Here is a 15,946-nt window from a genome sequence, read left to right as displayed (position 1 = left end):
ATGAGCCACAGGTGCGCTTACTGAGTCAGCGGGCACGCCCCTCCAGGTGTGCAGCCTCTAACACCATCTAAAAGTATGAAGCAGCAGGCGAACAGAGAAAACCCCACAAAAAAAAACAAAAATCCCGGTTCCCAACACAAACAGTAGATGCAGCTTTTTAAACATAAAATATGTAAAAAAGCATTCAGTAAGGATAGACTGTAGTATGTTTTGGTTACATTGTTCTCTTGTCTTGTTTATTAGGCCTAGCAATTGGCTGCATTGTAAGATGCAATAATATGAATTTTTAAGTTACCAGGACACATTATATAAACTGAACAAGGTAAAGGTCATTTAGCTTTTCTTGAACCGAACTCCTTCATAACTTAGCAAATTATTATAAATGTTTTTCTTTGTTGCAGTTTTTTTCTTTTTCTTTTCTGTCGTTTAAAACAAGGTAACAGAATGATATTATCTTATGTAGCTTTTCCTGACAAAGGAAGTGAGATACAATTTTGGCTTCACAGAATTGACACTGTGGCTTAAGGAGTCACTGAAACTCCATGCTGAAAACTGAGAAATTCTCTTATCTCAGGCTTGGTCATGATTGTAATCTCTAAAAAGTTTTACTACCAAATGTTGTCTTTACGTCAATATAACACACACACACGCCCACGCACCCCCACCCACCCCTATGCGCACACATCCCCACACACCCACACAAAAGAACAGAAATAGATGTGCTTGTGCAACTACCTGGGCCAAGTCCTTGCTATATATCTGTATAGCCATTGCTAATTCCAGTTAAAACTGTATGTAAAAAGCACTTTTTTTTTAATGTACTTTAGGTTTCTTTTTCCAAAGAAACCTAACGTAGACTTGTAGTGGAAGAAGAGCTGATTTTCCAGTACGAGTAAGCCTGAAGGTTTCCCCTTACCCCCACTTGTACAGTTGAAACCAAAGATTTACATACACTGTATAAATGGACACGCAACGTTTTTTCTCACTGTGACATTAAATCACACTATGCCTTTCTCATGTTGTCAGCTAAGATTACCAAATAATTTAATATTTTCTAAATGACAGAATAACAAAACTGACTTTTTAAAAAACATACAAAAAAAAACAACATGTTTTATTCTTTTATCAAAATTTAGAACTTTACATACACAGAGCTTTGTGTGCTTTTGATCAATTTGGGAAAGCCCATGTGATGATGTCATGGCCTTTAACACTCAATTCATAATATCTGAGTTAAACGAAGGAACACCCGTGGCTGCATTGGACACTGTTTCATCACTGGGTATAATTTTTATATGCCTGGAGGCGCCACATCTGCTCAAATAAATATGCAAATTTAAGCACCATGTAAATGTCCAAACATCTTGCCTAAGAACAACCAAGTTGATGTTTTGGAGTGGCCATCACCCAGGAAAAAAAGGTGGGTAAATAGAAAAGGTGAATGTGATTAAGCAGCACACACCAGTTACATCAGAAATCAACAGGAGTGGGACAAAATTACAACAAGCTTTCTTTGAGAAGCTGGTGGAAGGATGCCAAAAATATTTGACCCAAATTAATGTGGGCTTCTCAGGTTTTTTCTTATTATAAGACAATCGGATGTTTCATTAAAAAGATTTTCAGACATTTGTCAAGGTGGAAGTGACTGACACTTTCTACAGAGAGGTTAGGCCACAAATGATTGCCTAGGCACAGTGTGGTATCCAAGTGTAATTACAGAGGGTTCGGTGGAAGGAAAAAGTGAGGCTGAGAAAGGCATAAGATTCATGTAATGTGAGCCAAAATGGATAAAAATAAACCCTTGAAATATATCACTTTGAGTTAATTACTATTATTCACTTTTTTGAACTGAATTAATACAATATTTTAGTTTTTCAGTGATTTATTTTATAGCGATGCACCTGTGCTAAAAAAAAAAAAAAATAGAACACACCAATGACGCTTAAGGGATCATTTACCTTTATTACACTTTTAATTAACTCAACCAGTTTAAATTTGCCAGATTGTTTACAGTACAGTTACACAGGAACACTTTGCCAAATAAAGAAATCTGTTTCAAGAAGTCATGGAGCATGTCTTTGGTTAAAGGTCTTAATGAAAATGAAGAACAGCTCTTTCAGTAGTAGTAACAACATCCTGGTGAATAAGTTTACATCGTTTCACCAGGTTTACAACAATTTAGTTGTGCTTAATGCCACTGCATGTCAATTAAGATTCACATTTCCTCAGCATCATCTATTTTTTTTATTTTTTTGCATACATGCTTTTAATTACATGTGAATTGCATGACCCTCAATCCAACTGATTGTTACATAATAAATAAAAAATACATAATAGTTACATCCAAAACACAGCATTGTAAAAGGCAATAATGCAGCAATTAAAACCTCGATAACATAGTTTATATTTTATAAGGGAATAAGGGGACGGACCAACGAAGAAGTCTAGAATCTGAATCAGGATGTTTAAGTACAAATGTGACTTGAGTAACTAGAGTATACACCATGTTGAGTTTTGCTAAATGCTGGTAGGAAACCTTCGGTGGTTTGGGAAACACAGGCAAGCTTATTCTCATCTATGGTTTCAGTAGTATCATTACAAGATCGACTGACTTAAACTGTGAACATACATTGTTTTCATTCACTAACGGAGCTGTACACTTTATACACGGGGCTGCGACTTCTCTTATCCTGTCATAACATGACCACAACCCGCTTTTAAACCCACCTAACGAGACAAACAAAATTATGGCAAACCTCAATTTCATTTTTTCTTTTTTCTGAAAGCACACACACAAAAAAAGAAAAGCCCCTCCCCTCACTCAGTTTATTCAGGAGCTTTATGTAAAACTGAAAACAGACATAAACAAATATGGCATTGTTTGTGCTAAAACATATAATTAAAGCCTGATAAACTCCACAGTGTGACCTTTTCTAATCAAGGTGACCAGTAATAAATTTTAGAGGGTAGAGGAAAACAAAATGACACACTAAGCAGTAAACAGTTCGCCAGAATTTCAAGGGGCAATCCCTTTTCTTGACTCACCTATTTAGGGTAGCAGGTTGATCATAAATATGAAAACTAGAATGAGTCATTCAGTTGAAAGCCTTTCTACAAGGAGACCTATGTAAAGCTTCTACAGACTACTATAATCCAGTGTGATGAGTTTAAAGAGGTCAAATTGATGTATATATATATAGATATATATTGAAAAAAACAAGAGTATGACTACCATGGCGGAGTGTCTTTGTCTAGACTCTAGTTGATACTTCATATGGTGACCCAATACCATAGTTGTGCCCTTTTTTTTACACTTTACTGCTCTGTGCAGGATTTATTTAGTATAATCCCTCTGCTCAAATGTGAAAATAAACAGGCTGCTACACAAAGTGATGACAAGGGCACCAGGGAAATAGTCCTTAAATGTGTCAAAGTGCGCTACCTACTGATGTTCACTACAAGGGGAGTGATGCATTAAAGTAAAAGAGGGAGGAATCTCAACGTCTACCTCAAATACATTCAGAAAGTAGTTGCTGTGTCGTTGTCTTGTGCTGGTTTTTACAACAGTCCGTTTTCAATCAGCCATGTTAGGAAAATGTTTCTCCTTCTCATAACAGCACAATGTGTTTATTATGTCTTTATTTTTTAAAACATATTTTTCCATTACACCGATGCAAATTAATCATAGAAATGTCTACATCTAGTAGCAGGTACTTACGTTATTTACAGTGTCCGTCTGGAACATTTTGGACTCTTTGAAAGCAATGACAGGAACAACACAAATAAATACTGCAGCATCATACACCAAAAGTTGTCATGCTTCCAGTAAAATAATAGACTTCTGAATATTCAGAATAATTAGTACAGATCTTTTTGAAAGCCGAATAATAAAACAAATAAACTGGCTAAATTAAAGCTCGTGTGTATTTTTGCCAAATGGTTCCTGTTCAGAAGTCTAAATATTTTTTGAACAACCAGCACATACAGTGTTTCTGCATTAATTTGTGTTTTTCTGTGTTTTTAAATTAAAGCCTGTTTGTCTCATACATTCGAAATCTCCACATCTTTTCCTACAGTTGTCATAGTAACTCGTGGAGGTAAGTTTTCAGTTAGATTATCAGCTAGGCTGCCATTCACGCTCATCTACACAGATAAATCTAACTGTGGCTCAGTCTCAACAAAGAAACTACTAATGAAAAATAAATACTAATAATAAAGCATTATGCACCATTCAAAATTCAGCTGCAAGGGAGGAGCAGTAGGTCAAGTCATGCCACAAGGATGAGATGGATGGTTTCTGCGATTATGAAATGGTGTACCTCTGCTTACCCAAAAGGAATATTTGACTGCAATAAGTAATATACTGTAGGATTGTATTACATCTCATTAATCACATTATGATGCGATTAACTGGCTATGGGTAAGGAACCTAGTACTTTATCATCAGTTAATTTAAATATGCAACACATCATAAATCCATCACAGGAAGTGCATCTGGGACACCACTTTCAAGACGAGTGGGGAGACAAGTCGGAGGGGAGGGGTTTTGGAGGGACAAAATGTGGTCAGGCATGACTTGCTGGTAGCATCCAGTGCTTCAGTTCATCTGCTCAAAGAACTTGTAGGTGGGGTTCTCGTAGCCGTGGTTTTGCATTTTGTTGAGCTGCCTTTCCTCGGGTGTCAACATAGGGTCGACCTGCTATGAAAAACACCAAAGGCTTGAGTTATAACATCGAAGAAAAATATGCAAATAAAGCTCATGCCATTGACTAAGATTAAAAACAAAGGTGTTCAAGTCATAAAAGGGAAAATATGAGTGAAAAACATATGGAGGAGATTGATAGATTTCTATATACAACTGTGGAGACACTCGGTAAAGCTATGCAAACACCTTAAATCAGAGTAGAATTACTCTTTAGTACACAGTCAGTCTTTGCAGCAGTTTTGTAACAGTGAGTTTTGGAGGTTTTATGTTTTTACCTCCCTATAGCATACAGTAGTGTACAACCAATAGGATAATATCTGCCTAAAATGTAGTAATGTAAGTCATTTTAACTGTGATGAAGCCAAAGCCGATAATAACTTGTCAAAAATATCCTAATGTTTTTTATGTTTTTTTTGATTTGGCTTGACGGAATTTGGCCAACAGTGTCATACATTCTTTTCTTTACAAGGGCAGGTACACGCAAACACCTGCGTTACATTCCCACCAAGGACGTTTTTTTAAGCTTTTGTGCAGTTTGTAATTAATAACCAGTTTAGATTGCCAAGTCATCCTATTAGTTTATTCATATATATGTGCATTGCAGAATAATGGTTTCGGGACCTATTTGTAATAGTATTTGTTGTACTAAATCTATTTTATCATATTGTTAATTAGCTTAGACATTTAAATTCACAATGTCTTATATGAAAAAACATAATTAATTAACTTACGTGAAGTGTTCTTACTAAGTTGCTAGCTAAACAGAATGCATCAGAATTCAGGAAGAGGGAGGTGATTATGTGACCCACATTTGTAACACAGTTAATTGCAGAATGTTATTCTCACTCAAAATTATTACTAGAAAATTATTATGTTATTGGTTACATTTTAAAGGGTCAGGATTAGGCATTGGGTATTATGTTACAGCTTGCTTCCAATTGTTTTATTTTTCTGTCTTGTTGCCAGTTCCGGACTAATGAAAATCAACACCAATCTGCTTTGTTCAAATGGCATGTTCTCTTGTCTTTACCATTTTGTTGTGGAGGAGAACAGTAAAGACAACATGAAATCCTAGATCGCTCTTTAAAAATGTCAAGATACTTAACTTCAAAAAGTAAGACATAATGATAAAAACTATTCAGTAAGTATGGCACTAGTAATTTTGTTGTAAGCAAGACAGAAAAACAATAGAAAAAAACCCCAAATAATAATGCAGGTTTTACCAAGTTGATGTTATCACCGGTCTATTTACCCCTAACAGAGACAAGTCTGAACAATCTTAGAATGGTGAAACAGAAGGAAGTTTCATTGGATAATCTAACAACTGTGTGTGGAATCCGTTCAAAATAAGATGAAGCTACTTTTATCTCAAACATTTTACAGCTTGTCACTTCCACATCAAGCTGCTCGTCACATAAGTGTTTGTGGTTATTAATACTGAAGATGTGAGAGTCTGTGGTTTGTTACTGATAATTTTCCATGTGAAACATGTTTTCACGCATGACTTGGTAGAGTATTTAATACAAACCTAATATGGTGAAAGGAAGACAAAAAGGAGCTATTTGGACGTTAGCTATAGATTAACTAAGCATATAACTGAGCTTGACCTTTTTGTCTTTTTATCTAGACAAAGGAGCACAATGTACTGCAGGTAAGATGGTGACTTTTTATCCTCAAAATTATAAAAAGTCATATTCAACTTTTTTTTAAGTTTTTTTTTTTTTTTTTTTACAATTATTCCTAAATTAAAGGTCTGGTTTGAGTCCTACCTCCACAATGCCATGGCTAATAGTGCCATATGGCTTTCTGCGCACCAGAAGCAGGCTGATTACCATCACCATGGCAATGGCTACGGCCACCACCAGCAACCCAACCATGGCGCCACGGTTAAATGTCTCCAGGGCATCAGGTTGCTTTGGAAGGAAGCAATATTAAACAGCATAGATGTTTCAGTGCAGAATCAAATATATCATTGTTATTGTAATTCATCACAATACAATACAATTTATTACAACAATTATTTCAAAGGCTTAGAAAACATTTTCAACATAAACTCTTACCAGTTCATCTCTTGCAATCTCATTGGGCTTGACTACCTGTTTCAGCTCAGCAGAGGTGTTAATCTGTAGAAACAGAATATATATCAATAAAAAACTACATAGGTGCATCCCAGTAAATCAAAGTATCATCAAAAGGTTCATTGGCCAATGTGATGTATTTAAATAATTTTCATACTTTAGGCTTAGAGCTGATTCAGTTTCTAAGAAAATTAGAATATTTTATCATAATATAAAAATATGTGTGCGATGCTACTGTAAAAAAAACCCCACAATGAGCAATTAGAATTAATTCACATTTTTCTTTTTTTTCTTGACAGCAATACAAAGTCCCAATTACTCACCTTGAGCATTAGCATTGTGGCTACTAATAATATACTTCTACCGTAGGCATTAAGGCCAATTAAATTCCATCGAACTTGCCAAATATAATAAAGCTATGCATATTGTGAGTGCATATATAATATAACTTTCTACCCAATATTGTGTCCAAGCCGTTCTTTGCAATTGTGATATTGCATATAGTGATGTTTTGATCGTAATTGATATACTGTGCAGCAGTGCATAAGACCAAAAAAAAGGCTGAGCACTAGCGGCCGTGCAGACCGGCCTCTGGCTAAGATTTGAACCCACAACTTTTTTTATAAGGTGATAGTGCGAACAGCTCCACTATGGTGCAGCCCGTATCTGAGCATGATAACGGAAAGCTTAGTTGAAAGAAAAAGTGAAGAAGCAGTGAGAATAACCTCAGCCCACATGCAGAAGGTCAGTGGGGCTATCATGTTGTCTCACCTTTTTATTGGTCTTAAACAATAATAAAGTTTGCAAGCTATAATCATTGAAATTCTCAAAAAAGTCTGAATTATATACTTGTGTGAATAATATTTTTAACCTTATGCATTTAATTAGTGACGTTAATGTTTTGATAACGGCCTTGATGACTGAAAAGCCCCTGCAAAAATATTTTCAAGGAAATGTTTTAAGTGGACATCTTCTCACATCAACCATTTCTGCCTAATGAAATATAAGTGAACATAAAATACTTAGTATTTGTAGACAGACAGAATAAAGTGATCATCAGCTTACCTTTTCTTCATATTCATAAGTAGGACCTCTCTCAGATGTAGCATAGTCGTACTCATCCTCTGTACACACGAGGAACAGATAAAAAAAAAAAGCAAAAGCGTAATAAGCTATGGGAAATGTTAAGATAAACAAATTGCTGTAATTACTGTAAAGTGCACAATACTGCAGTTAAATGATGCTGAACTGTAGCTCACCTTTCTTATTAGACTGTAAATCTAGAAGAAAATGGCAGGAAGAGGGAAAAGAAGCATCATTAACAAGAGTAATGAGCGAGAAAGCAGACCATCATTTTACACGTCCTCACAAAATGAGGGAAGAGCTAAAGGGTGTTAGATACGTGGGCGCTTGCATGAGTAATGAGTGAGTGAGTGAGTACCAATGCGAGGAGGATATGGGCGGTTCTGGAAGGCCCTCTCCTCCTCCTCTTCATCATCCTTTTCTTCCTCGCTCTCAGCTGGTACGAGCTCTTCAGTGGTCCGAGTCTCAGAGAAGGAAGTGGTCATGAGTTCACTGATGTCCCCTCGCTCTGCCTTGACAAGCTCCTCTGAAGGGATGCACAGAAAGTACACATTATCAATGCTAATTTTCTGTTGAAAGGCTTGAACCTTTAATAATGCATTTGAACATGAACACTATACCACACTACCAATACATAAGCTTTAATTCATTTATATGATGTCACAATTTTAAACCTCAACCTCAAATATATGAACACATTCACACTAATGTCACGTTTTACCGCCATCAACAAGCTCCTAGCAAACGTCTTGTGGGCTATTTCACAATTCATCAGGGACGCTTTGTTAAAGTTAATTTTTTATTGATTTGTTTCCTGGCAGAAGCACAGTTCTACACTCTAGATAGTTTCATGTTAGCTCATTTATTCATCTTAAAACTAGCCATATGTCTGTGAGGGATCAGTAAGGTTGGAAAAATGAGCATTGAGCTTTCAACCTTCTGACATGAAGCTGAAAGGAAGTGGGATTGAGATGTTTCATTACAACCCAGGAAGACAAACAGGCCCAGTGTGCCATAAATCATGAAGCTGCAGGAACAACAGCGCCGCTGTTCACCAGAAGGAAGCCCTCAATGCCTTTAAGGTATTTAGAGAAGGTCAGACGTAATAAAACAAAACAAATAAAATTACATATAAAAGATATATACATTTTTATATCACTTATTTTTTATTTTTAAAGTTTTTTCTGGCTTTAGTGGCCTTTACTTGACATTGGTCAGACAGGAAAGTGGGTTGTGAGATGGGGGGAAGACAGGTCAACATGCCGGGACTCGGACCTGTGACGGCTGCGTGGAGGAGTAAGGCCTCCGTTTATTTTTTTTTCATATATAAACTGAAATAATCAGAGGAATGCTTCTCTGTAAAAACAAATGTGTATGGATTTTCATCCATCCGTCCATCCATCCATCCATCCATCCAACCAACCAACCAACCAACCAACCCTCCATCCATCCATCCATCCATCCATCCATCCATCCATCCATCCATCCAACCAACCAACCAACCAACCAACCAACCAACCAACCAACCAACCCTCCATCCATCCATCCATCCATCCATCCATCCATCCATCCATCCATCCATCCATCCATCCATCCATCCATCCATCCATCCATCCATCCATCCATCCATCCATCCATCCATCCAACCAACCAACCAACCAACCAACCAACCCTCCATCCATCCATCCATCCATCCAGGTTGGTACTTTCCGCTGCCTAACAGAAATCAGAAAAAACACTGAAACAAAGGAGTCTGTTCTAAGGCAACGTTCACAGTGACACCTTGGCAATGCATGGATGAATTATTAACAAAATTCAGTGAAAGTGAAATACAGATTCAGTTTTAACTGGACATCTATTATTGTACTACAGAGGTGTAGCCTGTCTGAGTGAACCAGGGATTTTTTCTTTTCATGTTCAGTGTATTAGAGTGACATTTGTTCAAATAAAAGAAGCTCTTGGTGGTCTGTCTGGGTGTAAATGTGTTGTGAACTATGAGTACAGAAACTCCAGTAGGCCGGCTGTGTGGTTGAGCTGTCAGTTTACCACAGATCTGATGCAAACTTAGCAGTTTGCTCAGGTGGAAAGGCTGCTTATGTTCGAGCTTTAAAAGCCTGTGCTGACAACTGAGCTTGGCCTGTGTCAGAGGTTATAATGAAGAAGATTTGTTTGGGGGGCTATTGGGTTAGTTTTTGATAGAAAAGGGGCAGTTACGTTGTTCACTGTGACATGAGTTTTAACTCACTCAGTGTTGTGAGGTTGCTGACCAAAAAAAGAGGCTCCTGCTCTCGTTGACTTAAAATTTGCAGCTGCCTACATTGGTTAAGCTATTTACCCTCTTCAGAAAACGTTTACAGTGAGACAGAACAATGATTGAAGTAATTAGGAAACAATGTCAGAAAAATGCTCAGAGGACTCAAGACTGGGCCTTCAAACCTAAAAACACTGCAACTGCTCATCATTAATAGATAATGATGAGCAGTTGTTTTGCTACCAGTGGATGAGTTGAAATAATTTGGATTATTTATATATATATATATATATATATATATATATATATATTTCAACTGTACCTAAAAACAACAACTAGATTATTGAAACTTGGCCACAAATCTCGGTTCCAGCAGGACAATGAACACCAATGAACACATCAAATCTGGCTTTGGATAAAGCACAATAAGATTAAAGAAAAAATAAGTTTACTATGCTTAACATCTGGAAACCAACAAATATAAATAAAGTGAAATATAGACATATCAGATGTATGTCAGAAAGTTGTTGACAGCTAACAGTGTGGTGCAGCTCAGCTCGCTAGCCAGGAGACAAACCAAATATTGATGGAAGCGTATTTATACATCAGTTTGTATATATAATTGTGACCTTTATAGAAATAAGACAAAGTTCACAAGAAATCTCAATTTGAGCACCCAAAGCCGTTAAAAAAAAAAAGCCGTTTGTCTTACGGATGTCACTGTGCAGTTCCTCAGCTAATGTTGGATCCTTGTAAAGCAGAGCAAGACTCTGGTTCATCCTCTCCTCAATAACATGGAGATGTGTGTAAACCTGTAGAATAAAAAAAAAAAAGTTAGCTAAGAAAACTGAAAAAAATAAACTGATCAAAAACTAGAAGTGGTTGTCTCCATTTAACTGCTTTTAAAACCTGCAAAGATCTCACTTTAATGGAGTTGAGGCCGACAACAGATGTTGTGAAATTTTAAACTTCTCTCATGCATGCAAGCTCTTCAGCACAAACTGTTCTCTGAGTTTCTCTGTCAGCAGAAAGACACATTGCCTCCTAAAGCCTCCCACCTGGAATTTCATCTGCTCAGCTTTCTGCGGGTCGACAGCCACAATGTGCTGGTAGTGCCTCAGAGTGTGTCTGCGGTCCTTCTGCTCTGCAGCCATGTAGCGTTTCAGAGCCTGCAGCACGCGTTCAGGCTGGAAGTTAAGAGAGAAAGGAAGCAGTCAGTAAAACCCGGCACTGCGACATCCATTCTCTGCCAGAAATGTGAAATCTTAAACCCACTTAGGATTATTACTAGGGTTTGCATTACATAAATCTCCATTTTCTGCCATGGTATGCACTCTGGGATGGATTTACCTGAGGGGGATCAGCTTGCACAGCTGTCAGGTAGTTCTCCAACGCCAGACGGCGGTTGTTGTTGAGAATGGCCTCGACTCTGGCAAGGTGAGTCTCCACCAGCCTCTGCCTCTCCCCAGCGACCTGTTCCTCCAACGTCTGCAGCACAGACTGGAAGTGCTGAAAGAGAGAACAAGAGGAAGCTGATAAACTGATGAACAGCTCGGGGAACTGTTCAGACTTAAACTCAGACGGAAGTATAAAAATGTATACCTCATTCAGGGCCTGCCGCTCTGACTTTGGCAGGTTTTTGGACTGGTTGTCAGCCTCCGCCCACTCCTTCATTATCTGATCCATGGAACAACACAAATTCACATTATCTCTATAAAATGAACAAACTCAATCTGAATGTGCCAGCTAAACAAAGTGCAGGGTTTCCCCCAGTGTAAAGCCAGCAGGCTTTACTTGTGCCCGCACCAAGCCTAGCACTGCTTATTAATTTTAGTCTTTTTAAAATGTTTGCATTTTTTCAGACTTTATAGTTGGTGTTCAGATATTAATCTTCAATCTTCCAATAACATATAATTATCAAGTGATATTTTCAAATTTTATGTCAACTTTAAACATTTTTTAACTCAAAAACACGACGGGCCGCTGGATGAATGACTGCCGAGCGCCTCAACCACCGGGCTTAGCAAGTTTTCTGGGGGAAATCTTGGAGTGGTATATTGCACGTGCACCAAATATTAACTCAGTAAAACATCCATAAAATATTTTGACTTTTATTCAAGAAAGCGGTAAAAGGTGTGTAACAACTCCTGTTCTAAAATCCATTAATTAAAATTACAGAAAGTATATGCCATAAAATATGCCGTAAAATCTATATCTTTCCATCTCTTATTTGGTACCTTCAGTTTCCCCAAAGTGGCTGGGGAACACACAGCAGTTTTGAAAAGTTTGCATACCATTGGACCTATTTTCTCTCTTTACAAACACAGTCTAAAGGTTTTTTATGGGGTTTGGTGATGGTTAAACCCTTTAAGTGTCATGAGAACACTAATGACCAAGTGGATAACATGAAAATGTTTTCAGCTTGACATTTAAGGGGTTAAATGATAAACACAAAGTAGTGTAGAATTGCAAAGTGGTAAGAAAATCATACGTTTCTCAAATATTTTACTGATACAAACTGTGAGGAATGCATGGAAGCATACTGTCTTGCCTGGACTGGACCATTCTAACACATGAATGTGATTTGATTATTTGCTGTATGTTTAGGGTTACTGTCCCGCTAGAAAACGAACTTAACCAGTTCTATTCCAGGACTGTCCTGCATTTCATTTTCTCAACAACTATGAACATCTATTACTGCTAGAGGAAACAATTCCCACACCACGTTTGACTGTGAGAAGGTTGTCTTCAGAGTCATGTGAAGGATTCATTTTTCACCACAAGTATAACTCTAAATAGTGTATTTGGGTGCATGTAGGCCAAGGAATTCTAGTTTGGTCAGGGGGTCTTTCATGTGTTTCCTGTGTGCCGCATGCAACTTGTGACAAACTACAAACTCTGGTTTGCTTCTTGCCACAGAAAGGCCAGATTTGTAGAACACACTGCTAAGAGTTGTGCGGTCAACAGCACCGCCACATGAGTTATGGGTCTCTTGGCCTCTTGGCTACTTCTCTGATTAATGCTTAACTTGAGAAAAATGCGCAGAGGGTACAGAAACGTCTATGCAGCTCTGCGAATGCCAACAGACTCTCATTTGTTAATTTAATGGAAAACAAGAGCAATCATCTATCAAAACGAGCCCGACATGCAGCTTCCCCGCTCCCCGCTCTGTGAAATTCACCTCATTAATGCGCTTCATCCTGCGCTCCTCCAGGTCCGTCTTGGCACGTAGGAAGTTGGCGTGCTCCGTGTCATCCACAGGCTTCTCAAAGTAAACATCAACCCCGTCCGTGGGGCGAGTTGTGGTAACTGAATGGGAACAACAGGAAACTGATTGTTAATGGCAGCATAAGCAAGGCAACAATTACCCCATGAATAAATGGATAGTCTAAGCACATTCATGAGACAGTCCATCATCTGAGCACCATCATTCTTTGGTGTCTGGACTTTAGCTCTGTAAAAATGCAGTTTACTAATGAGGAAAACAATGAGATATAGTTTCTTCTAGCTCACTTTTGATGTGCATTAGGGAAGCTTTAACTCTTTCTTTTTCTATAACAAGGCCTAAGCCAAGTGGTAACACAGACTGAGAGCTTTTGCTTTCACTCCTAGATTAAATTTGAATCTTAGCAAAAGAATAACTATTTATCGCCTTAAAATAATATAAAGCAACATAACAGTCCATCTTCAGGTATTTCACTCACTACTTTCTGTGTAGCCCTTGCAGCCAGTATCATTTAATATTGATCTACCATCCTGAAATCGTTCTGATCGGATCTTTCATGTACCGTGGTTAGCTTCTGTATTTACTGTGCACACACACAAGCATGAACTCTGCTGTGGCCTTGCTGTGGTTGTGAATGTATGTTGTGCACCAGATTAAAGTGAAACACTTTCACATGAACATTTGTTGAGGTAGAGGGGGTTAGAAAATACTGATGGAAAGTTGAACTGGAAGGAAATCGAGCTCCAGTTATACATGTAGCGTGCAGCAATGCATACATACATTGTAGTATGTGGCGATATGTTTTGGATTTGTGACTGCAAAGATGACGAATTCAGAAGGAGTGGCACTGAGGGGCATTTTTCACAACTGCTGCTTATGTTACTGCATGCATTTCAAAAACTAAATACTTACAGCTGTCTCCCCTGGCCAGAGGGGCAGAGGTGGTGGGTTTGTGGCTTTTGTCATTGTAAAATGAGTCCAAGTAGTCGGACGTCTGGTAAGGACCCAACTCAAAAGGGTATTCGTACTCCTCTCGGTCCTTCACAGCCGCTGTCTCTTCTTCTTCTTCTTCTTCTTCTTCTTCTTCTTCCTCTTCTTCGGCTTCGTCCTCATTGACGTCATCTTCCTCTTCCTCCTCCTCTTCCTCTTCATCTATCACTTCGTCGTCGTCCTCCTCCATGTCGACCTCGTCCAGGTCCGTTTCTGGAGAGGGGCTCGGAGTGGGGACCATCACCTTGGCGCTGTGGAAAATAGTTAGTTTTTAAGAACTAATTTCTGAAATAGCAGCCTTCGCAGGGTTCGGCGGAGTCATCTTACACTGAGTTGAGTTTTCCAACTGTCTGGGAAGCGAGCGTCTGAGGCACATCCTTTTCCTCTGTCTCTCCTTTTCCGTTTGAGCTGCTCCTGCCCGGGCAGCAGACATATTCGACGCCTCGGAAGTGGTCTCCGCATGGCAGCAGCATCCCATAGCTGTGGAGTTCGAGATTCTCTGCGGTGCATTCCTGACACAAGCGCAGGGGAATACAGAGAAGGGAGTCTAATTTAGGGTGTTATTTATAGGATGCTGAGTCAATGCTCTGTTAAAAGATAAAAAAAACAGTACTGAGGTATTAAATAGTGTCTATTATTTCTTGCAGAATTATTTAAACTCCTTGCACTTTTTCACACTTTAGTCACATAGAAATACCTAAATGTATTTTAATGGGATTTTATATGGCAAGCCCACACAATGACGCAAATAATTGTAAAGTGAAAAAGAAAATGATTTTCAAGTTTTATTACACATAAAATCTGAAAATGAGGCATGGATTTGTACGCATTCCCTTTTACTCCAATACCCTACGACTAAAACCTCCAGCAGACTTTCTGAATGTTAAGCCGACAACAAAACAAATGTCTTTTCCAGCAGTCATTGCATGGGACATACAGCAGTAGACCAGTTGACCAAACGTGCTGGACCTACAGTATATCCGCGTTGCTATGTGAGGGGCTGGGCTTAGCTGGGGTTGCTGGGTAATGATACAGAGTGGCTTAATAATCATAAGGTTTTTGAAACAGCTCGTTTTCCAGACACTAAAAAAAGATAGTCTCATTGCCACAAAATGGCTGGGTGTTTCTTAAAGCATTCAGGCTGTTTTTTGAATCAGCTGACACCCAAACTGAAGTATAATATGCAAATTGTGAAATTAAAATACTCTTCTTCATGAGTGAAACGGAAATTGTTTAAAGCTAATGCAATGATATATTGAGCTAAATACAACTGAATCATGAAACAAAACCTACAGGAGGCTGCAAAACACTTGAGATTCAGCTGGAGGTTCACCTTCCAGCCTTCACACACTCTCAGAGCTTCAATGGAATCGTTTAGATCAAAGGATGCTCATGTGGAAGAAAGGCCCAGTCAAAGTCAAGAACTAAATCAAATTGAAAATCTGTGGGAAGAGCTGAAAATTGATGTTCACTGATACTCCCTATTCATTCTAATTCAGCTTAAGTTTTTTTTTTTTTCTAAATTGCCAAAGGTTTCAGTTTCTAGATGTGCAAGGCTGGTAGGGACAAACCCCAAAGAACTCAGAGCTTGAATCAAAGCCAAGGTTTGGCTC

At 38.4% G+C, this 15,946-nt stretch overlaps 1 protein-coding gene across 2 annotated transcripts in view; it reads right to left on the bottom strand.

Moving 5' to 3' along the window:
- Positions 1-1,936: 1,936 nt before the first annotated feature.
- aplp1 (amyloid beta (A4) precursor-like protein 1) overlaps positions 1,937-15,946 on the bottom strand; it is a 54,009-nt gene continuing 39,999 nt past the window's right edge. The window contains exons 5-17 of one of the 2 annotated variants that reach the window (XM_032556914.1): positions 14,661-14,845; positions 14,256-14,584; positions 13,299-13,426; positions 11,720-11,794; positions 11,468-11,626; positions 11,176-11,304; positions 10,830-10,929; positions 8,225-8,392; positions 8,043-8,063; positions 7,849-7,907; positions 6,766-6,828; positions 6,475-6,618; positions 1,937-4,699 (exon numbers count right to left, since the gene is read on the bottom strand). In XM_032556914.1, the coding sequence (XP_032412805.1) occupies positions 4,598-4,699; positions 6,475-6,618; positions 6,766-6,828; positions 7,849-7,907; positions 8,043-8,063; positions 8,225-8,392; positions 10,830-10,929; positions 11,176-11,304; positions 11,468-11,626; positions 11,720-11,794; positions 13,299-13,426; positions 14,256-14,584; positions 14,661-14,845 (1,662 nt within the window). In that variant the 3' untranslated portion in view covers positions 1,937-4,597. The remainder of the gene's footprint in view (positions 4,700-6,474; positions 6,619-6,765; positions 6,829-7,848; positions 7,908-8,042; positions 8,064-8,224; positions 8,393-10,829; positions 10,930-11,175; positions 11,305-11,467; positions 11,627-11,719; positions 11,795-13,298; positions 13,427-14,255; positions 14,585-14,660; positions 14,846-15,946) is intronic. The other variant, XM_032556923.1, reaches the window with a different exon arrangement.

Source organism: Xiphophorus hellerii, chromosome 3 (assembly GCF_003331165.1).
Source record: "Xiphophorus hellerii strain 12219 chromosome 3, Xiphophorus_hellerii-4.1, whole genome shotgun sequence".
NCBI lineage: Eukaryota > Metazoa > Chordata > Actinopteri > Cyprinodontiformes > Poeciliidae > Xiphophorus > Xiphophorus hellerii.
Note: the sequence above shows the minus strand (reverse complement) of the source record. Positions and strands in the feature narration are given on the sequence as shown.